Source organism: Meriones unguiculatus, chromosome 9 (assembly GCF_030254825.1).
Source record: "Meriones unguiculatus strain TT.TT164.6M chromosome 9, Bangor_MerUng_6.1, whole genome shotgun sequence".
In the NCBI taxonomy this organism is placed as follows: Eukaryota; Metazoa; Chordata; class Mammalia; order Rodentia; family Muridae; genus Meriones; species Meriones unguiculatus.
Window position 1 is genome coordinate 9858283 of NC_083357.1, and position 27309 is coordinate 9885591.

Below are 27309 nucleotides of genomic sequence, written 5' to 3' on the forward strand. Positions count from 1 at the left end.
ATAAGAGCTTCATGAAAATATGAATTGGCATGATGTCACTTTACTAGCTTGATAATGCAAGTCATCCTAGTGAATTGGATACATGCAGTTCTCAGAAAAATTGCCGTGTCTAAATGCATATGTGAACATATATGCAGAATTCTTTGAAGAACTGACTTAAGACTTTTCAAATTCTGAAGTGTGATGTTATAGGGGTTAAATGGAGCTTCTGTTCATGGTAGTTTTGGGTTTATAAAGGTTTCATTTCTGGCAAGGAAGCACATCTGAAAGGAGAACTGACAGCTGAGAGATCACCTGGCCCTGTCTCCTAACTGTGCAGATGAGAAATCCACAGCCCTGGCAAAGACTCAGAGCTTGAGACAGGGCAGGTCCACTTACAGGTTCTCAGAGGTACTCTGGAAATGTCAGCGGCTCCAGTTACATAGGAATGACTTTGGGTTTTTCTGTTCAATACGGGGCTAATATCTGATATTTCTTCTATAGTTTATAAACCTACTCAGTTGCTTTGAAGACAAAATCACACTCACTCCTGCCACTCGCTCACCAGCAGTCTGTTCATGGCTCTCTGAACTTGGACTCTTTCCTATTCCTTTGTGTTCATAGAAAACCGTGTAGGGCCTGCTCTGCTGTGAAATGCAGCAGCAGCAAAAGCTGTGTTCATGGAATCTCCAAAACCATCCATCTGAGTAGAGGGCAGTCCATTTCTCCAAGCAGCTCACTCTCACAGGAGGAATCCCGTTTTGTCCTTCTGAGCAGTGGCTTTGTTTTGTAAGATAATGTGGGGGACACCAAACAGCAGTAAGATCTCCTATCATATAAAGATGTGCTAACTGGAGACACAGCCCAGGCCTGGAGCACTTGCCCAGAAGTGAGAGGCCCCAGGTTCAACAACCCCCCACCTTACCTCCCACACAAACGAAACATGACATAGAATGTACAATACACTTCTGGCAACCTTTTTTTTTTTTTTTTTTTTGCCACTGAAATGGCTTTTATTGTCAATTCTCCCAGAATGCAAGCTGCAAGAAAACAAGGCCTCTATTCCACCCATCAGAGCTCCTGATGGTGTCCTGGACATCCTTCAAACAGAAATGAGTTTTCCTGTTGGCGGAGGCTCAGCCAGTGTTCCAAACCACAGCCATGCAGGGTTCTTCTGGCAACTTTTAACCTACTTTGTCTCAGCCAGTGGTTGTCTAGAACCATATATTACTCACTGGTAAAAAAGCAAAACAACAACAACAAAAAAAAACTGGCTACATATGTTAATTTAAACCTCCAATGAGTAGGTACAATGTATTTATTGACTATTTTCTTTCTAGAAAATTATTTAGTTGTATGGGTGTTTTGTCTACATGTCTATGAATCAGCTGCATGGCTGGTATTTATGGAAGTCAGAAGAGGGCATTAGAGCCCCAAGAACTGGAGTTAGGACAGTTTGGAAAGGCTATGTGTGTGGTGAGAACTGAACACAGGTCCTCTCTAGAAAAGCAGCAAGTACTCTTAACCACTTTCTCCAGCCCCTTCTGGCTACTTTTTAATTTCAGGAGCCATACTCCAATCTGCTGGATACCAGTGCACTTTCAAAACGTTAACATTCACAGCCAAGCTGTGCTTACAAAGGAACTCTTCAAATTTCAGAATAAGTGAGTCTAACTTCTCCATAGTCTCAGACTGCAGCAAGGGAAGACTAATAGTCCAGCTTCACATATTTCTTTTTCAGAAGGACTGCTCAGCAGGGGTGCATGTCTGATTTGGGTACCCCTTATGTGCAGCCTTCCTAGGCGTGCCTTTATGGGCATGTCTGTCAAGAGCCAGCTCATACTTCAAGCTCATCTTCTAAGGTTCCACTCATTAGGTATAGTGCTGATACAAGGCCGTGATATGTTACAACTACTACCGTACTGAAGATTCAGCACACCCTTCTGAAATGCAATCCCATCACTCATTTCAAGAAATAAAGGCTGATACAGAAATACTTGCTCCCAGCTGGAAAAATTATTCATGTACTTTCATTTGCCAAGCTGGCAGACCACACTCTTCTCACTGCTGCCAGTTTTTCTTCCTTTGGCTGTTTCTTTTTATCCTGTTGGGACATATGGGATGCACAGCAGGAGCTGTTTCTCTTACCATTTCACTTTATACTTTCCTTCCTTGTTCACTAACTGCAAAAAACTGTGGCCTCACAATGCAATACCATGACTGAACTCTGTGCTTGAAGAATAACAGAAATGACTGAGAACACGAACAGTGCAATCACAGCAAGGCCAGGGTGGCTGGCTGGTGAAGAAGCCAGGAGCGCAGCATCGGAAAAGCAGAGATTCCCTTACATTTCCAGGAAAGACCTCATCTGAACCACCTCAGAAACTATGTCAAAATACAATCTCTTAATTTATTCATTTGTCTGTGCATTTATTTATTTATTTACATTTTTTTTGAGACAGGTTTCTCTGTGTAGCCCTGGCTGTCCTGGAACTCACTCTGTAAACCAAGCAGCTTCTTCCTCCCATGTGCTGGGATTAAAAGCATGCACCATCACTGCCCAGCAAAATGTAATCTTTTAAAAAGCTCCCATCACAGGCTGGAGAGATGGTCCAGAGATTAGGAATTCCTAATGCTTCAGAGGACCCAACTGTGAGCCCCAGCACCCATATCCGGTGGCTCCCAGCTCCCTGTGACTCCTGTTCCACAGAATCCAGTGTCTCTGGCCTTCTTGGGCAACTGTACTTACATGCACAGACCCACACACAAATGTACACACACACATAATTAGAAATAATAAATCTTTAAAACAAAATAAGGACCCTCAGGATTGAGGTGGATGATGTTGTTTTCAAAAAATGAGTTAGTTTTAAGATATTCAAATGATGCAACCAAGGAAAAGAAAAGGCACCAGTTTATAAAGCTCTTCCTTAAATTCAGATGACAATTAGGAATCCTTCCAATGCCATGCAAGCATGAAATCCAGGCCTGGTATGTCACAGGCTCACTTTTTCCAGGTGAATTCAGTGGCTGGTGAATATCCATACCCATAGAAGAGCAAGCCATGGAAGAGGTAGGTCACTGCACTCATCCATCCACCTGGGCTCTTCAGGATTTGGGTCCCTGAGGGCTTCTTCAACATTTAACTAGCTCTTTGTTGGTTGAAGGTGCTGGGACTGTTTCTCCGCACATAAACTGATCCTAAAACAGAAGAAGAAACGCTATTGGCCACCAAGTTTTTGTCCACAAATGCATTAACATCACTTTCATTTGGTCACAGAATTCAGCTATTAGTTTTTCACTACTGTCATTTCTCTCTCTTTTTTTTAATGCTAGCAATGAAAAATTAAGATGTGAAATTTAGGGGAAAATCCACTTCTACTATTATAAAAATTCCAACATATTTAAAAAGTTTAAGACTTTATGTACCAAAAATTAACTATTGTCCAGAAATGGACTGTATGCCCTAAGATGTTAGCAGCACCCTTGATGTACCCGAAAGATACTAGCAGCTATCCCAGTCAACGCAACTGGAGACAAGGAAGCGTTTTAAAGAGTTCTTTTTATTTTTACTTATATGTATGTACATACTCCATGTGTGTGTGGTGCCCATGGAGGCACGAAGAGGGCATCAGATTCTGTACGGCTGGCATGGCAGATGGCTGTGAGCCACCATTGTGGGTGGTATAAATGGAACTCCAGTCCTTTCTGGAAGCTCTTAACCACTATGCCATCTCTTGAGCCCTAAAAAGCACTTCATTTTTGTACAAAGAGCTGGCATCAGCACTAGAACTAGAATCTAAAAGCACCCTGAATTCATTGTTTAATTAGCAGTGTCTTATAAACATCTTGGTGGGGAGCAAACAGTTCCCAGAAATAAACATGTCACATCTTTTAAGGTTTTGCATTAATCAGCTCAATGTCTGGTCATTCCAATATATACCCTCTTCAAAACAGGCAACAAAAGGAATAACCATCCCAGTTACTGCACATCTCCTACAGTGTGGTTCCGGAGTCAGCCTCTCTAGTCTGTCCTTGTTATTTCTTTGTTCCATAGGCCATTTTAGTCCAAGAATGGATCATTACCTTTCTACATTATTGTACAAATTAAAGCCTGCTTCTCCCATGAAGCTCTGTGCTTTGCTCCAATTTACCCTATACTCATTTTAGAATTCATCCTTAAAATGTAAAATTCTTTACTTTTGACTCCAAAGCACTAACTGAACTTTGGGTGGGAAGTAAAAGCATTTACCCCTTTTCTAGGGTCATCCTTATTGGAAACAAAGGAACATGAATTTAACATGAAACTGTACAATTGCAACTAGGAGGATTATCTCAAACAAGATAATGTAGATTCTATACATAAACCAGGGAAGCAATAAAATGCAATCTTTTTTTTAAATGTCCTGGAGTTCTGAACAAACTTAACTAAATATTAAATACAAAAGAAAGAACATCAGTTAAAATAATCTCCATGATAATTTTACATTCCTGATTAAGTCATCAATTTTCCTTACAAAGCAATTTCTTTATTGCCCTTTCCAAAGCGAACACAATGTTTAAACTTAAACAAGAGTCTCATACAGCTACTTACTGACGTTTTTAAAGCTTTTTAAAAACAGCCCTTCATCTAGCACAGAGTTAAAAAACACTCTTCTGGGTGTGGTAGCACACACACCCTTAATCCCAGCTCTTAAATGCAAAAGCAGAAGGATCTCAGCGAATTCAAGGACAGCCTGATTTGCAGTACAGGCAGGGCTACATAAAGACCCCGTCTCAAAAATCAAACAAAACACGCACACACACACAAAACAACACCCTTCTTCACTTTTATATTAGACAGGCTACTTTAGGCCTCTGTCATTACCTCCCGGCACCCGCCCCCTTCAATGCCTCCCTTACTTTGTCATAAATCACTTTTATAATGAGAGAGCAGCTAGGACACGTTGCCACATCTTCTCCATTCTCCAGATCTTCCTACAACGAAATCAAACAACAGGTGGTCAGCACAGCCTCCCTTTCGTCATCTTCCCCCAAAGGTCTCCCACGGCTATGGGCAAGCCCTGGGTTGGATAACAGCACAAACAACTTTCCCCAAGTGTCACCTAGGAAAACAACTGAGGAGATAGGCTGGTTCGGTCGCCTCCAAAATTCTGGGGTACAAAATCGAGTTCCCTTCTCCAAAGAAGTTCCCAGAAACAGCTTTTAAGGGTGGGGCTACGGAGAAGTGCGCCCTTAACCAGTCTGCGTTCCCATGACAGCTTAGGTTACAACTTCAGGGGCGGGGGTTCAGAAGAACACGTGGGTGACTAAGCCTTCCCAGGGACACCGGAAGCGAAACGCGCAGGCTCCAGAAGTCGCCGGCCGGCCCTAAAATTACCTTGGTGATGGCGAAGTTATCCCCACAGGGGCAGGGGTAGAAATATGTCTCCGAGTCCTCGTCGTATTGAAAGTCCTCGATCTCCACCTCGTCGTGAAATACAGCCATGACCACCCGATCGGCACCGCATCAGCTTGCCAAACTCCGCCCGTGCCGGGTAGGCCGGGGTTTCGCGGGCGCCCTGGAGCAGGGACAGCCACTTCCGGGCGCACTGGTGATGACGCAACCTCGGCCGCCGCGGCCAAATGGGTGACCCGGTGGCGGTCGCCAAGGAGATCGTCTCCTCAGGGGCAAGATCGCGCTTCCTGCGCAGCGGGGTTGCGCAGGTCTCCGCCCACTCGGTGGCAACGACCAATAGTGTGAGGGGCTTCTTCACACGCCCGCTACGTCACTCTGGGGCCCGGGGAGGTTGGGGCCGGGCGGCAAATGAATTTGCCATGCCTTCTCGTCGCTGACTCCGGGGAACCTGGGAGGAGTTGGTTGCAGGCTGCGGCCCTCAGGAGAGAGGGTCGCCTCGTCACTGAGGCTCAGGGAGCCACCCAGCGTCCTCTCCGGCCCTCCTCGGCACACAGCGCCCCGGGGGTTGCGTTTCAGGCGGCCTTGAGCTCGGACTGATGCCTGGCCTGTTACAGTTCCTGCTCTCAGGTACATGGCCGCCTGTCTCGCCCCAGCCACTTCCAGATACCCTGATTGTGTTGTAGAGGACCAAGATCTGCAAGACGGGCACGAGTTCTAGCCATATTTTAGTTGTTGTTGCTTTTCGCGGGCCACCTATGCCCAAGTGTAAGTCTGTTGATCTGGGGTTCAAAACTGCATTTTATTCATCTTTAACCCAGATTAAGAGACTGGGCAGCTTGCCCAAGATTATATACCTGGGCCATAATGAAGGGCCTGGCAGTCTCCAAAGCCCGGGAACAAATTATGTATGTGAACTTTAGTTCTTGGTAAAAGGAGTGGGCTGAAGAGATGGGTCATCAGTTAAGAGCACGGGCTGCTTGAGGACCCAAGTTAAATTCCTAGCACCTATGTTGAAGTTAGTTATGTCCATAGCTTCAGTTCAGGCCACCTTTTTCTGGCCTCTGAGGGCACTAGGCATGCACATGGTGCACAGATGTGCATGAAGGGAACATACCCATGCACATAAAACAGTAATAATGAAAAAAATGGAGCAGGAGAATTGGCACAGTGGTCAAAAGCACTTGTTGGCCTGCTTGGGGACCTAGATTTGATTTCCAGCACCCACATGGAGACTCACAACTGTCTGTAACGCCAGTCCCAGGGAATTCAACTCCTCTGACCTCCATAGGTAACAGGCACACACATACATGAAGGCAAACATTCATACATATAAAATAATAGCATAAAAAGATTTAAATAATAAAATAAATTTATAAAACATTTCTTTTTACTAGTAATGGCGGTTGAACCTTCTATCTTTTACATGCTAGATACATGCTGTACTAGCTTAGCTATACCAACAAGTCCTGATCTTTTAGAAAACATTTCAGACTCATCAAAACCAACTTTTTGGTGAATCTTAAAACCTGAAGTTACAGAAGCTAGCTAGGTTTGTATTAGAAAGCTAAGGCTTGTAAGGCTTGATGGGGATTTTTCTGTTTCCTGTCTTTGTACTTATCAATTTATTGTCTCTGCTATTGTAGGATCTTTGTGGGAATTTCAGTATATGGAAAACTGTGTTCCAGCTGGTGTGAATCCAGAGGTCTTAGTGTAGTGCTGGAACCAAAATACTGTATCAGCCAGCTGAGCACTCCCAGAATTCCATGGGTTTCTAAAGTAAGTTCTGCGTGCTTTCAGTGCCTAACACTTTGTTTTTGGTTGGCACACTTAAAGGGGAAAAGCTACCTTATCAGTCTTGCGTGAGGTAGCAGAGACCTTCTACCTCTTTCACTTACTGGGGATGTATAGCCGTAGCATGTTGATTTCAGCATTGTCAAACTGTACTGTGATAAGAACTCTGTCTATCTGAATGAAGACTAGGGAGCTGTGGCTTTGGAAGCTTTCTTCAAACCTGCACTGCCAAAGGTTAGACGAGCGCCTGCTTCATATTGATCCCTTAGTGGTTTCCACTGAAGGAAAATATTCTCCTAACACTTAACTTACCATAGTCAGTTTATATAGTGCCTTCTAAAATGTTTTGGAAAGACATGTTCACAGATCCTCCCACCTGATCATCTTGCAATTTAAAGATATCAAGTGATGCTGGGCGTGCTGGCACATGCTTATAATCCCAGGACAAGGCAGGAGGAGCCCAAGTGTGGGGCCAGCATAGGGTACACAGTGAATTCAAGGCCTGGCCGCTTAGTAAGCTTATCTCATAAGACCAAACAGAAAACAAAACTAAAGTGTTGAGACTCTTTCTGTTTTATCTCATTTTTATTGAAGTGTAACATAGGAAGTGTCCAGCACCTGCAGGGACAGCATTCATAAATAACAAGCGATGACAGCGCATTTCACTTACATGCAGCAATATCCAGTCATAGGCTGCAGGTACCAAATCACATGAAAGCAGCTAGACTCCACCGAGCATATATTCTTTGATACCAGCTACATAGGGTGGCAAGATAAACAAAATAACCTATAATGTTAGAAATCGGTCCGTCTTGAAAAGTGGCTGTTAACAGTGCTGTTTACTTTGGAAAATCTTCAAGCTGTCCTTGTGGGTGGGTGCTTTGCATTTATGTGTATGGGAGTTTTTGCCTGTGTCTGTGTCTGTGCACCATGTATTGGTACCTGCAACGATCAGAAGAGGGTATCAGATCCCCCAGAACTGGAGTTGCAGATAGTTGTGAGCCGCCATGTGGGTACTAAGAATTGAGCCCTGGTCCTCTAAAAAGCAGCCAGTGCTCTTAACCACCAAATCATCATCTCCAGCCCACAAGCTCTTTTTCATCTGCCCCTAACATAGTCTGGCGTTTTTCTACCTTCTCTGAAAATGGTTTTAAATTTCAGTTACCTTTGCCCAGGAAGCACCATGGCCCATGTTGTCCTGATTCCTTGGCTGTCTCGTGGTCCTGTGGGAGCCATCTGCGCTCAGACTGCTTTGTGGAGATTGACAGCCAGCACTTTACGTCACTTTACCCTAACCAGGTGGGTTGTCAGCCTTTGGTGTCATGTGGGTTGCTTCTCAGGGCCTTCAGGCTGAAGAGAGTCAGCATGCTGGCTTCAGTGAGCATGCCGTCAGACTGGAAACCCCATTGAGTGTGCAGCTTAGTTGCAGTTTTTTGTAGAATCCACAATTAATTGTAATTCCATAGCTTTGAATTTTTTTTTTTTTTTTTTTTGGTTGGGGTACAGGGGAAGCTAGTTTTATTATTATAAGGATAATGCTTAATTACCTAATTTTACCTTCTTTTAAAAAGCATGATGAAATCCAAAAGGAAAACTGATCATTTGGAGAGAACTGCAAGTGTCCTCCGACGGGAGGTTGGTATCTTTGGGGCATGGTGGGTTTTCCTGGTTGAGCAGCTTGCATACTCGTGACTGGCTTATAAGAGAGGCATTAGGTGAGACTGGTCCCCATGAGGGACAGTCAGGGAAATTTTATTTTCCTGTTCTGGAACTTCCTGAACAGGGTATATGGTAATGAATTAGAAAGCAGTGGCTAAGCAGTACTAAGGTTTTCCACCAAGTTTGCCGTGAGCAGCCTGTTTCAGTGAGGGAACACAGCTGAGACCAGGCCCCCTCCTCACAGGTACACTGAAGCATGCTGTAGGAAAGCAAACTTGTAGAGCCTACATGTTATGAATGGCTTACCTTTTTTCTTTTTGTTTTTGCCATCATGTCTCAAAGTCCTTGTTCGTCCCACTTTAGAAGCACCTGCTAGCTCATCAAAGCAGCACTAACATCTGAGACAGGAAGGTGGACAAGCCCATTGCCCTGCCCCTGCAGACTGTCAGTCACACTCAGGCTATAGAAAGCTAACCTGCCACCTGAAAGGTGCTGAGGACTGGGCAATAGAGGAGCCTCACCATTTATCTCAGTGAGTAGCCTTGTTTCCCCTTAAAACACACAGTGCATATTCGCTTTTACTTTTTGAGTTGTTTCAGGTGTATTTAGCTTAGTATTTTAAGTCTCTGTATAAGCCAAGGAAAAAACCTGTTTGTATGCACTTCTACAAACGTGATTAGAAATTGTATTGTCAGCATAGTTTCATTTTATGTTTTAATACAAGGAGATACTTTAACATATATATTATTTAGGTCCTACTTTTAAAACTTAATTCTACTGTAGAGAATTGCTTTGGTACTAAAGGTGATTGTTGATTCTATTTTAAGTTTTTTTCTGTTTGAGAAGTATGTAAAGCTAATTCAGCAGAGTTAAATTTATAGGCATATAGGAAAGTAGACTTTTCCCACTGAATCTGAAAACACACTTTTTCAACACACAAAAAGTGCTGATAGTGTAAATGTGAAGCTTGTTAATGCTTTTTTTATGAAAGTAAAGTCCTGTCAGTTGTAAAGAAACAATGGTTTATATCATATGCTTACGTGTACTCTTTTTGTGGTATGTGGAGGAGGATAGATAAACTTTGTCCAAAGATCCATATAGTAAGTCATTTCATCATTAAACAGCATCTCTGAGGTGGGAGACAGCCATGGAAGGGTGTAAGCAAATTGGGCTTGCTGTGTCCAGTCAAACATGACTCACCAAAGTGCTGAGATTTGCCCTGTGGGTAACAGTAACCAGTGTTTGAATTAGAGTCGCCAATTCAGGATCTTATCAGGCAGAAGTAGTGGGACTATTGGGAGGCTATTATGATCCCAGTTTAGGACAAGAAAGGCTGCTGCTATTACAATTGAGAGCAGAGTACCTGGTTCTGATAGTATTGCTATCTTCAGGGGAAAATTCTAACTCCCTTTTCCCCTTTATTTATAATTTTTATTCTCCCAAACATAACGAGAAGTGAGAGGAGATGGAAGGAACTGAAGAAACTAGATGACTTCTGGGGCCAGCACCCAAACATTATGTGGTATCAGGATCACCTAAGTCCCTTCCAGAGGGTCTTCCCAGCCGCAGAGCAGAGGCTTGAGCTTGGACTACACAGATCCTCATGCTGAGTTGTAGCAGAACTGGACCAGTTCTTTATGACCTCACCTTCTGCTCTTTACTTGATAGAACAGCTCCTCTTGGAGACTACAGAACGAGGGTTGGCCATGTTGAGTGGAAACGCTAATGCTGGGGTCCAGGAGGACCTCACGCTGGAAGGGTTCCTGAGGATATCTGCTTCTTTTTGTCTCCTAGCTGAGTGATAGAAGGCTTAGGAGGTCTTTGAACTAGAGGATAAAGTAAATTGAAGCATTAGCAGTGTTTCCCAGGTGGCTGCTTTGAAAGACCCAAAAGGAAGCTAAAGTAGTGATGAAAGCGAAGAGAAAAAAATTCTTAGGACAGTTGAAGGCCAGAGAAGGAAAAAAAAAATTCATATATGTATATGAGCTGAGTCCAAGGAACTTGGATGTGTTAGAGACAAAATACTAGAAAGAGCCAAAGAAAGTTTGTATTTTTATATCACCTGAAAATGGCCTTGACCTTGTTGAGCCCAGTAGAGTCAAGGATTGACTCTTCAGTAGTGGAAGAAACTGGTGTTGCGGGGCTATGAGGCTGGAGTAGGTTTCTCCTGTGCATCCCAGTTCCTACTCCCCTGCCCAGATACTTGGAATTGACCAAGTTTGTGGTAGGATCTGTACTGCATGCAAGAGACTTTACTACTGGGGACAGTGCTGTCAGAGGATTAAGTGCTAGCATGACCTTGATTTGAACCTGGCTCAGCAGTGCTAAGACAGTTTTCTTAAGCAAATATGGAAACTTAATTTTTTTTTTTGCCATCAAGTGGAAGAATGATAACATTGGCTTGAAATATTATCAATATCACTGAAATAAATTAATATATTTAAAACATTGAACCCAGTTCCTTGTATGTATCTAGAAGAAAAGTACCTTAGGGACTGGCTATCCTTACTCACAGGGAGTGTAACTGTAAGCCTTAAGGAGCAGAAAAGGAGTGGACAGAGGGTGAGGGCCTCAGACAAGGAATGCTTGCATTGAGGAAGTGGGAGAAGGAAGAAAGCACCAGGTCAGAGCTTAGGAGACGCCCTAAAGAGGACCGTGTCAGCTCTCCCAGCCAAGGAGAATTCCTGGGGGTGAAGCTCAGCAAATTCAGAGGCTGGGATGGTGAAGTATACACTGGGGAGGTTTGCTGATGCTGGACACTGAGTGTGAGTTTTAGGACTTCTACCAGCCTGGGAAGAAGTAGTTTGAGGAGAGCAGAAGCCAGGTTCCTGTAGTTAAGAGCAACAAGGACAGGAAAACTGTAGGCTGAGGGAGCTCATTGTCGAAATGGAGGGATGGAAGGCAAGATTTCTCACTACTTTGTAGTTTGTATCCATAAAATAATTGCTAGGCTAACGTGGACATATGGTGCAAGTCCACCACGCTGCACAGGTCCTTGTCACCCGGGTCTACGTTTCCCTGGGATGTACAGTGCAGCAGCACGGGTGTGGCACATATAATAATAAATAGATAAAATGGAATATATGATGTAAAATAATACAGTAACATACGTGGTAACAAAATAGTAAACCCTTACTATGGGCCAGCAACATTGGAAGTGCTCTTGTTTATATTATCTACTTTAGTGACCCCAACAATCCTATGAGGCAAAGATGTTACTGATCTCAGTTCATAGTTGAAGGTAGCTGGGACATTTGCCTTGAGCTACACAGAAGTAAGTGGTGGTGCCAGGAGTAAAGTCTTGGCTGTCTCACTGTTGAGTCCATTCTGTTAGCGGCTAGGTTCTGGTTTTGTTTGTGAGCTACTCAAGGTAAAGCCAGTGGCACCATATACTGTGTCTGATGAAACAGGAAGTACTAGAGAAATACGAACAGACGGCTGCTTTGTGGTTGATGAGCAAAATATGTCACAGATAGGGATTAGGATCAAGAAATATAGGGAGAAGCCAGGTGTGGCTCATACTCCTTTAATCCCAGCACTTGGAAGGCAGAGGTAGGCGGATCTCTGTGAGTTTAAGGCCAGCCTGGTCTACAAAATGAGGCCAGGACAGCCAGGGCTCAGTTACACAGAGAAACCATGTTTTGGGGGAAAAGAGTAGGTAGAAAGGACATTTGCCTGGTGGCACAAACCTGTAATCTTAGCACTAAGGCAGAAGATAGCAAGTTCAAGACCAACCTGGGCTATGTAGAAAGACCTTGTTTTTTTAAGGTTCAGGCATAGGGGCTGCCATGGAAAATCACTCACTTGTTCTCCAAGACAGGAGGAAGAAGGGGTTAGCAACAGTGCAGAGTGCCACAGACCAGCCCAGTCGGGTTCCCTGCGTCCTCGGGAGAATCAGAGGTTTGGATATCAGGAAGGCACAGTTTCAGGCGAGTTGACAGACAGAGACAACACCGAGATCGCTTTGACTCTGCTGTAATTTTACTGAAGTCAGGCTAATATTTTTATAGTGATTTCATGAGGAAGCACCTTAAAGTTGGCATGCTTTCCAGAACATTCAAACTTTTACCAAGGATACAAAGTTTATGTTTTAACTCGAAAGTGTAGCCAAGGGTAAAGCAGTGCCCACAAGAAATCTCTGCCTAGAAACTTTCTGATCAATGCAAACAAGAAACAAAAACCTCAAATTGTGGTTTCATTATCACTGACTAGTGAAGGGGAAAGTCAGGAGTTGTAATAGTCCTCCGAGCCAAATCAAATACCTGCCAAAGTCTTTTTCTACATTAAAGTCTAAATATACCTTGGTTAACCATCCTCCCATATATCTTGCCAAAGATTTATAATCTTCCTTAGAAACAAGACGCTAAAGGGAGGCATGCTCCAGCCTGCTGTACTTGTTATTCTATTTTTTCCTAAGAAGGAGCCCATTATTTCTTTACTATTCTTGTAATGCTTTTTAATACTAAATCTGATTCATTACTTCTTTTAAAATTATTTTTCTTCCATTTTATTTTTATTAAAGCTTTTAATAATCTACCAAAAATATATTTCCTTGAATAGTTAGTTGTGCTGTACCAGGAATCAGAGAAAAATCAAAAGGCTCATTAATTCAATCCTTCATCTGAGAAAGCAGGATTTTCGGAGTACATCTTTTTGGTGTAGATGGCCAGGGGGAACATCCAGGGACTTCCAGGGAGCTGATTCCCGTAGGAAACGTGTCTCCTCGTCTTAGCAGCATAATTTTATGCTTATATAGCACGTTTTTATGCTCACATAGACTCTAGAGTTAGTGTGGCAGCAGAGGAAGAGAGGCAAGGGATTTTACAGCAGAGGATAAAGGATGAAAATTTCAGGAGCTATTTTGAGGTAGTGAGACTTTTCTAGTGGATCTTGTAAGGTGATCTCCCTTTGAGAGTTGGTTAGACCTGGGGAGTCCTATTGAAGAAAAGGCCAGACTAAACTAGCATCAGGATGGGAAGTTCCAGGGTATCTCCTGGGGCCCTGGTTGGGCACCCTCCATTGAGGGTTTGCTCAGCTCCTGCCCAGGAACAGAAGGAAGTTGAGAGGAGTCATGTCTGTCTTCTACTTTCAGAATAATGGAGAAAGAGACGTTCAGAACATAGATGGAATGAAGAAAGTGGGGACAATAAAGAAAGTGTTTACATTTGATTGGTACTGAAGCATGGATTGCCCTTCACTGAATAGTTCCCAAGTCACTGGGTTTGAAAGTTTTCAGAAAGCAAATGCATCATCGAGAGTAGTGCTTCCCCAAACTCCCAGTAGGAAAGGGCTTTGTTCTTGTTTTAAGGTCATGTACTATTTAATATTTTGGGAAAATTTAATAAATTATAAAGTAAGTACATGAGTCAACCATGATCTTAACACACATGATCTCAACACACCTTAATCAGCACTCAGGAGGCGGGGTTGAGTGAGTTCAAGGCCAGCCTATTCTCCTTAGTACCAGGCCAGCCAGGGCTACATAGTGAGACCGGGACTCAAAAAACAAAAGGCAAGAAGGAAGCTTGTGCGTACAAACCCAGTTTTCTGTTTCTTTGCTCTTAAAAAGGTGCTGGATGCTTTCTGTGACCACTGCTGTTAGGCTTGACATGGACTTCTTATTCAGAAGCAACTGGGACCTTACCTGGCCCACTACTGAAGGAGACTTCAGATGCCAGGCAGGGTGGCTGAGGGCATCCCACCCACAGAACTCTTCAGGGAGCCTAGTGCCCAGGTGGAACTGGTTACATAGCCCCTGTAAGGGATGATTTTTGTATTCAGAATAAAGTAGCATTGCAGTAAGTCTCAGTTTCTCACCCAGTGGAGGGCAGAGCAAAGCAGTGTGTGCTTTGCCTTGGACAATTTTTCAAAACCACGTTTATGGATCATAGACCTCTCTGCTTCAGGTCATGGCAGCTGCTAAGGTGTGTGAAATCACCTACCAGTCTCCATCAGTGAAGAGCCTCCGCTTGCTTGTTGCTGATAAAGACTTTTCCTTTAAGGCTGGCCAGTGGTGAGTGGTGTTTCCCATGTCCAAGTGTATGTATGCGTTTACGTACGTGTGTGTGTGTGTGTGTGTGTGTGTGTGTGTGTGTGTGTGTGTGTGAAGGTGCCGTCAGGTGTTACATTTTCTTCTGTAAAGGACTTCTGTGACTGGGTATTCCCCACCCAGGAAGAGGAATTCCGTGTAATTTCTGTTATGGCATGGACAACGTGATTCCTTTCTTGGTTGGAACCCATGGTCCCCTCTGTCCTGTCTGAAACCGATTTTCATAGGCCAGCCTCAAACAAAGCAAAGTGCTGGTCTGTGGAACCACAGCTGAACAGTTATGTCTGCAGACAGACTCAGTAATAGAACACATTGCAGTCACCTGATCTGCTCTGGTTGTGGTGCTGGGCACTCACGTGTTTCTAAAAATCAGTCTCTGTTTTACTGCAGTACACAGAGTGGCTGAGAAGGGCCTTGGCCTCAAACTCAGATCTGCATGCACCACCACACTTGGTACCTTATATTTTTGAGAAAAGTTTCTCATTGAACCTCATGCTCAAGTTGATTTAAAAAAACAAAAACAAACAAACAAACAAAAAAACTAATGAGGTCAGCTCTTAAGCCAGCTTTATATTCTTAGGATTTTTCTGTCTTCATTTAAATGGATTTTGATCTATAGTTTTCATTCAGGGTCTTTGATTATCAGGGCAAAATCAGCTTCATTGGAGTAAGTTCCAAAGTATTTGTTTCTTCTGTTTGGGGTAGTTTTTGAAGGGTTGGTATTAATTCTACTTCAGGTGTGTGATACAGCTCACCAATGATGCTGCCTGAACCAGAATTCTTATTGTGAGGTTTATTAATTCAGTTCTTTGAGTTTATGTAGATCTAATCAGGTGTTTCTATTTCTTTTTTTTTTTAATAATTTAGTTATTTTTTATTAACTGTACATTGGTATTCTATCTGCATGTATGTCTGTGAGGGTGTCAGATCCCCTGGAACTGGAATTACAGATAGTTTTGAGTTGCCATGTGGGTGCTAGGAATTGAACCCAGGTCCAGCTGGAAGAACAGCCAGTGCTCTTAACTGCCGAACTATTTCTCCAGCCCCAGGTGTTTCTGTTTCTTCTTGTGACATTTCTGATGGGTGATTTTTTAGTAATATGTGTAGTTCATTTAAATTAAATTTTAGCATACCAATTTTTCATAAAATTCCTGAAAATTTCCTTTTCTTTTTTTAAGATTGGTTATGATTGTTTCTCTTTTATTAGTTTAGCAGTGTATCTATTTCTTAGTCTAACTAAAATGGTTCAGTTTTATTTGTTGCCTGCTGCTGACAGTTGTTTAAGTTATTGCAACAATGATGGTTTGTTTGTCCTTTTAGGGTTGATTTCTTTATCCCAGGAGTCTCAGTGGTTGGTGGGTTTTCAATTTGCTCCAGTCCCCAACTGTTAGAGCGAGAGAGAATAATAGAATTGGCAGTGAAATACACAAACCACCCTCCTGCTCTCTGGGTTCACAATAAGGTAAGCAATTACCTTAAAAAAGTAACTTTAGATGTGTTTATTTGTATGTGTATGGGTGTTTTACCTGCATGTTGGTTTGTACACCATGTGTATGTCTATTTTCCTCAAAGGTTGGAAAAGAAGGGGCTGGAGAGATGGCTCAGAGGTTAAGAGTTATGACTGCTCTTCCCAAGGTCCTGAGTTCAATTCCCAGCAACCACATGGTGGCTCATAACCATCTATAATGAGATCTAGTGTCGCTTCTGATGTGTAGGTGTACCTGCAGACAGAACATTGTATATATAATAAATAAATAAATCTTTTTTTAAAAAACGGTTGGAAGAGGTATCAGATTCCCTACAACTGGAGTCACCCATGGTTGTGAGTCACCATGTGGGCGCTGAGAACCAAACCTGAGTCCTCTGTGAGAATGACAAGTGCTCTGAACTGCTGAGCCATCTCTCCAGACCCTCAACTACCTTTTATATTTGGAGATCTGAGTAGCTCTGCCTCTGATTAAATCTGTAGTCCACTCATTTGGTTCACTTGTAACCTGAACCTGCCAGAAATGAGGGTCCTGAATGGCAGGGTGTCAAATGGGAGGATCAGGGATGAGAAATAAACTACGGCAAGCAAGTTTACTTGGAAGTACAGCATTGTATATACTAATTGCAAGAGGAAAATGTCCAAGGTCAGCAGAGAGCTCAGACAATGCTGGCAAAAAGAACACAGGATGCCTCAGACATAGCTGCCTACAGATTGATAACCATAGCCAAGGAGGAAGAGTCAGACTCCCCAAAACTACCACCTTGACTTCTTTGAGGCACTGACTCCAGCCTCAGACTTGCCTTGCCAAGTCCATTCCTGGACAAGGACACAGACCTCAGTTCTTTGTCCTATCAGGGTCTCTGAGACAGTCTTGGATCAGTCTGACCCATACACACTTGGTGTTGACTATGTGGGGTGCAAACTTACCCTGAGCTCCCCAAAAAGGTGGAGAAACAGAACCTTGTTGATGAGTTAGGTTTTAAAAGGATTGGAAATATTTTTGTTTTACCAAGCATTCTATATGAGTGTTTGAAAATTATCTTTGTTATGTAAATAATCTTACTGTGACTATCCTAAAGGAAGGAACTTGTGTCTAGTATTTGGAGGGAAACCATCTGCATATACTGATAGTGTTCAGAGGTCAGTAAAGCTGAATCTATGGCGTTCCAGTCTGTCATGGGGGGGGGAGGGCTCTTCACATGAAGTTCTGAGAGGACCCAGATCTAATTATTGCTTGTAACTGGTGCTGTATCACAGGCTCAGCTCCATTCCTGCATACGACAGCCACCATTACCTGCTGGAAAGCCAGGGAAAAAAAATGAACTTCAGTTTTTACCCTTCTTTTGTTGCCCTCTTCTTCCTTACCATACTGTGTCTTTTGTATTTACCTACAGGTTTTCTTATCTCCTTTACTAAAGTGTACCCAGAAACCAAGCATTGTTTCATTCTTTTCCTGAGAATCGTTGACAGTCAACAAAAAAAAAAGAACAGAAAACAAAAATTAATTTTAGTCTCTTCACTGTGTTTTTAAAGGTGGCAGAGAATTCTTGTTTGAATAGGAACCACATGAAAGGAGAGGAGTGAAGCTAATAGTAGCAGAGCCAGAGTGCAAGCAAAAATGCTTGATAGGGTATGCATGTAGCATTGTTCTACAAAACAGCTAGGAAAAGGTTGAATTTAGAGGCTACAGGTTGGCTTGGTTAGGAGACGAGCTAAACAAAGAATCACAGACGTGCCATATTTGTAGAGAGTAACATGCCCTGTGGCTGAAGAGACCTTTTGTGCAGTGAAAACTTGGAAATTCAGTCACTTTCTTGGTCCATCACCTACTATAAGACTAACTTTCATGTGGATCTTCAAGAAAAACAAACAAAAATTGTCCATCACAGTCTCATGAAAGGAATCAAGGTATACAGTTTTCCTGGATTGGGAGACTCAGCACAAGGAAAGCGGTTCCCCTTAAATTGATTGATGGATTTGTTGTAACATACAACAAAATCATAACTTTTTACGGATACAGACAAGTGACTTTAGGGTGATGAAGGGCTCTAATTAGCCTGGGCATGGCAGACAGAGCTCAGGCAGGATTTGCCCTTCCCTCGTTCCCTCTTTCTTGGTTAGATTACTTTCCTAAAGCTAGCCACCAAGGGCTAGTCCCTTATTTGGCCATTTCCTTTTTCTTTCTAAGGCTAACTACCAAGGTTCAGCTATCAAACTATTGAAGTCAGCAATCAAAAGCCCCCTTTGGCTCACCTAATTAACATGCCCAATTAAAATTAAACACCTCAGCCTAACGAAGGGTTTCCCCTTTTCACCTTTATAAACTGCCATTTTTTTTTAGCACAAATAATCCTCCCCCTTCTCCCTTGTTCCCTTTTCTTTCTCCGTAGTCCTCTATCTTCTGTCTTGTCTCATATTCCCTGCCCTTTGTCCCTCTGGAACAAATCAATCTCGTTTGTGCTGAGAACATGGTCTTGGGGTGTCTCGTGCCAATACCCAGCCTTCCAGTATATGTAGGGAGAGAAGAACTCAATAACTAGAACAGTTTTGAAAAAGCACAGAATAGGAAGGTCTGGGTGGCACACGCCTATAATCTCAGCTGGAGGTTTGTAGTTCAGAGCTAGCCCAGTCTACTCAGTGAGCCCTGTCTTAAGCCAGCAAGGACAACAAAAAGAAAATTCCCTTAAAAGTTTAGGTGTAAAGCAAAATGATAATAATCAGAACGGTACAGTATTGATAACAGGAGACACATAAAGAGTTCAGAAAGAGACTGCCGTGTATGACCATTTCAAATTGAACAAAGGTGCCAAAGAAATGGGTGGAGAAAGAATAGCTTTTTCAGCAAATAGCGTAGAAACAACTGTACATTTACATAAGGCACATGTAAACATTGGACCTAAATCTCATAGTTTACTTCAGAGTTAAAATGGCTTGTAGATAGAGATGTGAAGCATGAAACTAAAAGTTCTAGTTGAAAACACTGGAAACATTTGGAACTTGGAAGTAGAGAAAGAGATATACGTGGCACTAAGAGGGAGAACTATAAAAGGAAAATAAAATAGATTAAGAGTTCATTAAGAGAAAAGCTTTTCTGCAAAAGACCATTAACAGAATTACGGATAGCCTACAGCTGGGCAGACAGGAAATAAGATGTTGACTGTCGTTAACCAGCAGGGAAATGCAGACTGTAGCCATACACAGTGGGATACATACAGTGCCCCACTGCCTACTCTGCTCTGCCCAGTGGGAGTTGCCACCAGCCATTATGAATTCAGAGTTGTCCTGGAGCCATTTTCAGGAGGCTCCATCCCTCCTGAGCTGTTAGGGCTGTGTGTTGTCCTACCTGCTCAGATGGAAGGTTGTCTTGGGACTCAGGAGCCCAGGAACCACACAGCTCTGAGGTGGAAGGCATCCTGAGGCATGGGAGCCCTGGAACCACACAGCTCTGAGAGGAAGCCTCCTCAGCCAGAGACATTGCAGCTCCTAGGGGAGGGTATCCCCAGCTGAGCTGAGGCACTCAAGAGCCTATTAGAGTCCTGCTCTATTTCTTCACTTCTTCCCTTCTGTACATTGCTTCTTGGCTTCTTGTGATGAGTCACACCAGGCAACAAATATAAAAGAGATTTATTGAGAGTTTCCAGGGTGTAGAAGGATGAATACAGGGTTGGCCCTGCCTCGGCTCTGGGGAGAATACAGCAGGAAACCCAACAGACACTGCCTTTATTTAGGATTGGGGGCGGAGGATGTAGAGCTTTCCAGGGCGAAGATTGGTGGGATTTCAAGTTCTAAACTTGGGGGAGCTCAGGGATTGGTGGGCTTTTGTTCAGACTTTTCACCTAAAATTAGCATAATGTGGGAAGAGGCCTATGGAGGAGCTGAAGATGACCTTTGTGACAGTTACAGAGGCTGGAGACACCTTTATGACAGGGAGATCTGGGGCTCCTGGAGCTCCTCAGGCAGGGCTTCCAGGTCACTTTGCTGCTTTGAGGATTTACAAAGTTTACAAAGGGAGTCCCTGTTTCTCATGTCAGCAAGAACAGCCAACACAGTGGAAATGTATCTAATGGCAGCAGGCTGCTCAGTTGACATGGGATAAAAGTGCTTAAAGTCGTCTTCCATGGGCTTTGACAGAGCAAGGAATTCCAGACGGCTGCACCGGTCTGCTCCAGTTGCTGTGGAAACGTAGAACATCTGTATTCAAATTTAATACAGTGGTCTGTATGGAAGACAGGTCCTTTTACCTGCTTGCATGTTAGGGCAGTGATCTGACGTGTTCATACTCCACCAGCAGTTTCTGTTAGTAAACAGAAGACAAAAAAAAAAAAAAAAAAAAAGTAAACAGAAGACAAAGGTAGCTTTTTATTCTCACGTTTCTAAAAACAATGGGCAAATGGCTCTCTTTGTCATTATTGCTGCACACACCTGGAAGAGGCATCAAAGAAAATGATCCTTTCTCATTGTCAGAGTCTCTCTTCCTCTCATAGGACTGAAGAGAAACTTGTTATGTGGTGAGCAGGGCTGCAGCAAGGGGTAGAGCCTGGGATGCTTTAGCTTCTCCTTTCAGGGTGTGAAAGGAAGGAGCTTTTTTAAAGCAGTGCAGTAGCCAGTGCAGCCATGCCTGGAGTTACGTTCTTCTGAACCAGCAGCTCCCATGCTGCTTTTCCTGTCAACAGCCCACTTACATCATCTAACACTCTCCAACATATTTAAAATAGATCTGTTTAGGTGTTTTTCCCCTAAGGAACAGCTTTCCATTCATTTAACAGTTCTTTACCAAAAGAGGACCTGTTTTATGAATTTAAGGGATTTCTTAGATTTTTTTTATTTATTTATTTATTTTCTGTAAGTTTGGTCATCGTAAGTTGTTGAACCTCAAATTAAGTCCCTGTCCGGAAATGTCTCATACTCACCTGGTACACGAGGCCCAAAGACTGAATGCCAAGGCTTTGACCCACCAAAAGCATGTGATCTGTTACTACTTCTAAACTCTGTTGACTTATGCCAGGAGCTTGCAATGACACAAAACTGTGGTTTCCATGTAAATGTATTCCTGGATTCTGGTTTTAGAAGGAGGCGGGAAGGACGTAGACATACCCGACAGTGTTTCTTCTCTGAGAACCATGGTGACAGAGACTGCTTTTCATACAGAACCCTATGGTGTGTCATGGTGGCCGGTGGGATCCGATCTGCTGACCTATTTCTACACTTGCCCCAGAGGGTTAATGATTATGCTTAAGTTAAACTTGTCAGATCCATTGTAGAACCATCCTGAAACAAAATATATAATTATAGGAAAAACACATAAAACTTAAAAAAAAAAAAAAACACGCCCAAAATTCACAATTCTCTAACTGAATTACAAAGGAGAAGTAAGGGAAGGAAAGAGAGGCATAATCAAAGAATGTTTATTTCTGAATACTCACGTTTTGGCAAGTAAAAACCATCAGATAGAGTGAAGCAATCAGAGGACTTTTACTAAAAACAGCACAATATGTGGTCTATAAATGTATCTGGTGTAGGCCTGCTGTGTGGGTGACAAAAGGACTCTCATGTCGCCACCTGGGTTGTGGTCTTTCAGAACAGTGGACACAGCCAGTATAGTCTACACACTACTTACATCCTGGGAAATCCAGGTGAACTTAGATCTGAGCTTTTATGTAAGATGAGTCATTGCTGATGTTAATCTTGATTGTGGGCTTAATGGAGAAGAGAGTACAACATTAATTGGAAAGGCTCACCTCTGAGGTCATTTCCAAGAGGGTTAACCAAGAGTAGAATATGCTCCCTAAATGTGGGTGGGCAGCATGGGCTGAGTGGGGACATAAAGGAGGGCAGGAGGAAACCCCCATGCAGGCAGTCTCTTTCTGTTTCCTGGCTGGGGTATACAGAGCTGATCGGCTTCTGTGTGCCCTTCCATCATCCTGCTCCACCTCACGACAGCCCAGAAACAGTGAATCCAGCCAGCTGACCGTGCACTAAGACCTCTGCCAAAACTGGGTACCTGTTCCTTTTAAGTTGTTTCCTCAGATATTGTTAATAGCAACAAAAACATTTGACTAACAGATTGAGAATGTGGCCTCAGATCATTACAAACTGGCATTTGCCTACATGAATAGCCTATGGGTCACTCAGAAGTCATCCTGACAGTCCTGTGCATTGTAATAGTGGCATGCAGGTAATCCAGCTCCAGTGCTCCGAATTTTAAAAAGCCCATAATTTGTAGTATGTGAAAAGTTCTGTGTTCTGAATATTCCCACTGTAGCTGATTCCAAACAACTAATGAAGAATAGCTCACAAAATTCCTGCCGATTTACCCGTCAGTTTACTAGGAGCCAGATCCAGGAAGCCTGCAGTTGTTACATGGGACATCTAGCCCTATCCTCTAAATGTCACTTAAGTTCCTCAAATCACTGTGACAGTGAAAAAGAAATGTTGCCACAGGTTTCCAGAACACCCCATCAGGAGCAATGTAGGCCTCTGTAGAGGCAGTTGTGTGAGTGATCTCACCAAGTACTGGAACATTACCCAGGCGGGCCGGTGTGAGACAGCCTGCATGCACAGCCTCCTCCTGCCTTTCTGTCTGCTAGAGAGAGATGTGTGAACACACACAACTGGTACCACAGTGCTGAGCTTTTAAAAGCAAGCCTACAGTGCTAATCTGACTCAGTCTGCCCAGGTCAGGAGGGACCCCGGGGCCTTCCAGCTTGAGGACAGCAGTCTCATCATATCTTTATGGTGTCAGAACACGGGAACATGACTCTAATGAAGAGATGCATACCCCAGAGGTTGCCCTCCCTGAGTCTATTGCCACTTTTGTCAACTCAGCTCCTCCTCTGTGACGTTAACGGCAAATATCTAAGGCAAGTCCCCTTTTCTGAATGACTAAGTTGTAACAATAGCAAGCTGCTAGACAAGTAAAATCAAGTCCCAGGACCCTGAGAGAATTGAAAACAAGCTGTGTAGATCTTCCAAACACTGATAAGCAGGCAGGTCAGCATGTGGTCTCACTTCATAGAACATTTGGTCTGAGACTTGCTCTGCACAGGACCAAAGGATCTTCTCTTTCTTGCTTCAGTGCACACTTGATTCTGAAGTGGCTGTCAGAGTGGGCGGAGAGTTCTTCTTTGACCCTCAGCCCACAGATGCCCCTCGAAACCTCGTGTTGATTGCTGGAGGGGTTGGGATTAACCCCCTGCTTTCCATCCTGCGCCACTCAGCAGATCTCCACCGAGACCAAGCAGACAGAGGAAGGAGCCGTGAGACAGGAACAATAAAACTGTTCTACAGTGCGAAGAACACCAGTGAGCTCCTGTTTCAGGTAAGGTAGGAGATGTTTACAGAGTTCTCCAAACAAGTGTACATAATTGTGTAATCAGACAACAGGTGATACTACATGATAGGTGCAAAGGGGGCTAGTGAGTCTGAAGGATACAGATGAGAGCTCGGGACAGGAGCTCCCGAGCTCCTGTGTGTGTGGTGGGGCGAGCAACCAGAAGACAGTGCGTATCAAAGTTCCATAACGACACCCAGTGCTCCGTGTGCTAATTAAAGAGTGAAAGCCATACAGGTGTGTAGAACAAGAAGGAAGTGGGACTACCTAGGGGGCTGAAGAGGAGTAAAGGGAGAAGGGTGGGTGAGCATGGCCAAAGCATGAGATGTACTCCAATGAAAAGCCCATCACCAAACAATATATGACAATAAAAATAAATAAACATGTAAATAAATAGGAAATGTTTTTTTCTGTAGGTTCAGATTTTTCTGCAAAAGTTCACATAAAAGGCTTGTCACTTCAAATGAGAATTAACAGACACATTTCACCCAGGACAGTTAAAAATGTTTTCAGTTAAGCAGCAGGGAAGATGAGATTTGGTGGCTGTCTTGGATATTTTTCTATTGCTATGATATAACACTGTGACCAAGAAAACCTACAAAGGAAGCCTTTAATGTGGGAATTCTGGCTTTAGACGGTTAAAGTCTATGACTGTCATGGCAGCAGGCAGGCATGGTGCTGAAGCAGTAGCTGGAAAGCTCACATCTTGAGACACAAGCAAGAGGCAGAAAGGGCTAACTAGGAATAGGAGGAGTCTTTTGAAACTCAAAGTCCACCCCAGTGACACACCTGTAACAAGGCCATACCTCCTAATCCTTCCCAAACAATTCCACCAACTGGAGCCAAGTATTCAAACTTTGGGTCTGTGGGCCCATCTCATCACCACAGTGGGATAGAATTTAGAAGCTAATGGAACAGAAAGGTTACTAGAGCCAGGCATGGTGTCACACCTGTAGTCCCAGCACTTGGCAAGCTAAAGCAGGAAGATCTGGCGTTTGTGGCTAACCTCAGCTACATAGCAAATGCAGGGCTAGCTTGAGACTCTGTCCCAAAAAATAGGAGGAGGAAGTGTAGTGGTATCAGATGGTGGTTTTGAGACATCAGCCTTGACTGGTCTTGAACTCATAGAGATCCGTCCACCTGTCTCTGTGTGGCGTACCCAGCTGTGCTTTGATTTTTTTTTTTTTTTTTAAATTGTAGTTTGACCCAATATGTTTGACATTCCAGAAAGATATCCTCGACTTAGTGCATGAATTTCCTGGGAAGATTACTTGCAGTTTGCATGTTACAAAACAGACGACACAAATCAGTGCAGAACTTAAGCCTTACATCACAGGTGAGTCCTCTAAAGTGATTTTGGCCAGTTGTGCTTTACTGGAGAGACGGGCCAGTTGGTTAAGCAGAGATATTTTACTGTTAGAGTCACCTGCTGGGAGTGTCATTCCCAGGGGAACTGAGACAGTTCATATAGAAATTCTTTGTTGGATTTTGTATTATAGGTAGATTCCTACTGCTTATATTAGAAGTGTATTTTTTACAATTTTTACAAGGCTTGGGATCATCATAGAATACAATAAAAAAAAGTATACATCTTTGGTTGAATCGGTTCCATATGCCATTAGTTTCCCTATTTGGAAAGAATCTTTAAAGTTATCTGTTTGTTTGTTTGTTTGTTTGTTTGTTTGTTTTAGTTTTTTGAGACAAGGTCTTACTGTGTAGCCTTGGCTGGCCTAGAACTCATAAAGATCTACCTGACTCTACCCTCCAAGTACTGAGGTTAAAGGTTTGCACCACCACACCTAGCTAAAGCTATTCTTAAATAATAACCTGTATGTGTGTCTCTGTCACTGTCTCTCTCTCTCAGGTGTGTGTGTGTACAGGTATATATGAAGAGCAGAGGACAATGTTTGGAGTTGGTTCTCTCTTTCCATCTGTGAGTCTCAGGGATTAAGTTCAGGCCATTGGACTTGATAGCAAGCTCCTTTACCCGCTAAACTTACCATCCTGAAAGGACTTTCTGTCTGTCTTTCAAATTTTCTTTTTTCTTTCTTTCTTACTCTATTTATTTACTTACTTACTTGTTTATTTAGATAAGTGAATAAGCTTATGGTCCCTGTCTAAAGAGCAAGTGGTGATAAGCCTTCTGCTTTGCCTGTTACAGGCCTGGGAGCCTGGGGGGACCCACTCACAGTGCTGCAGGTGCACACTCCACCCAGCTGTTATTGGTCATGATACAAACATGCCTGGCCTGATGTGCTGTTTTTCTGTTTTTTGATAGAAGGAAGAATTTCGAAGGAAGAAATAAGAGATCACGTTTCCGCAGAGACTCTGTTCTATATCTGCGGCCCGCCTCCAATGACGGACTTTTTTTCTAAGCAACTGGAAAACAGCCACGTTCCCAAGGAACACATTTGCTTTGAGAAGTGGTGGTAGGAAACAGGCACAGAAGGCCTGAGAGCCACTCAGAAGAGTGACACTCTTAAGTGTCCAGCACAAGACTGAAAAAAGAAAAAAGAAAAAACCAACAACAGATTTCTACCATAAGCTCCCACACACTTCACAGGGCTATTCTAGACTACATTGATTTTTCTTTCACTAATGCCCGTTTAATTTATGTCGTGATAGCCCATTGTTATAAAGAGTTTCTGACCCCTAAGATAGGGTCAGTTATATAAAAGATGTATTCGTTACCCACTAGCTGGAAGACAGTTCCAGAGCCAGATTTGAGTTTGCCATAGAGAAGGGTATGGGGAAAGGCTTTTTAAAAGCAAAAAAAACCACAGGAAGGACTTCATTATCTATGTAAGCAAGCAAAAACTGGTCTGTTCTGCCAAGTTTAAATAGTTAAAGGAACTCAAAACAATCTTTGCATATCTGTGAAAGCAAGTTACAGAAGCAAAAACAAAAACGGTTATAGCAAGTAAATGGTCACGGCTGTATATTTCTGGGTGGGGGTCACTGAGTCACAGTTGTTTTCTGGGAAACAACCATTCTGGAATTTTAGTGAGTCTAGGGCAAATTGTACTCTTAGGTACTGAGATGGAAGTCTGGCACAAAATGGAGTTTCTCTGGTTGGCCTTTACACCATCAACTGATTGATACAGATTTTTTTGCCCTTGGGGGCAAAAGTAGTTTACTTACATTAATTAAAGGAAAATGTGGGGTTTGTGTGAACTATATACTTCTTTAAATTATTGGACAGAAAGTCATAAAACTTATGTTTGGTGAATTTATAATTTTAATTACATTCTTAATTTTATTTTGAAAAGTCTTCATGTGTAATGTTTTGGTTTTCTTTTACTATGGATGGCCTGGAGCCTTGTCAGGAAATGAAAAATCTTTAGGAAACCAATTAGGAATGGATAAACTTCTTCTTGAAACTATTAGTATTACAAATCATTCTAGTTTCATTGACATCAGCGTGTTAAATAGTTTTCCAACCTTTGCTTACATTAAAAATCTGAAATTTTTTTTGTATTAACGAGATTGTACACATCTCCATTTTTCTATCTGTGGATACCTAATATGCCAAAATCACCTTAGATGAACAGTTATTAAAGTACTCACCTAAAAGTCTTTACCATGAATGTTCAAATGAAGCATTGACCTTGTTG

The 27309-nt window shown here is 42.9% G+C and overlaps 2 protein-coding genes across 9 annotated transcripts; one reads left to right on the forward strand and one right to left on the reverse strand.

Moving 5' to 3' along the window:
- Positions 1-2766: 2766 nt before the first annotated feature.
- On the reverse strand, positions 2767-5495 carry Dph3 (diphthamide biosynthesis 3). The gene is made up of 3 exons (XM_021641741.2): positions 5360-5495; positions 4882-4956; positions 2767-3180 (listed from the first exon to the last, which is right to left on the reverse strand). The coding sequence occupies exons 1-3, from the start codon at positions 5465-5467 to the stop codon at positions 3115-3117; spliced, it is 249 nt and encodes an 82-aa protein (XP_021497416.1). The 5' UTR covers positions 5468-5495; the 3' UTR covers positions 2767-3114.
- Positions 5378-26966, forward strand: Oxnad1 (oxidoreductase NAD binding domain containing 1). Of its 8 annotated transcripts, none has more exons than XM_021641737.2 (9): positions 5378-5516; positions 7021-7153; positions 8330-8467; positions 8740-8803; positions 14734-14840; positions 16197-16338; positions 23441-23683; positions 24923-25031; positions 25974-26966. In XM_021641737.2, exons 3-9 carry the CDS (start codon positions 8352-8354, stop codon positions 26126-26128), a joined length of 936 nt encoding a protein of 311 aa, XP_021497412.1. In that variant the 5' UTR covers positions 5378-5516; positions 7021-7153; positions 8330-8351; the 3' UTR covers positions 26129-26966. The 8 variants fall into 8 exon arrangements, with proteins under 8 accessions (XP_021497412.1, XP_021497415.1, XP_060246859.1 ...); XM_021641734.2 differs by lacking the exon at positions 5378-5516 and adding an exon at positions 5725-6004; XM_021641739.2 differs by lacking the exon at positions 5378-5516 and adding an exon at positions 5725-6004 and having other exon boundaries at positions 8344-8467.
- Positions 26967-27309: the final 343 nt, after the last annotated feature.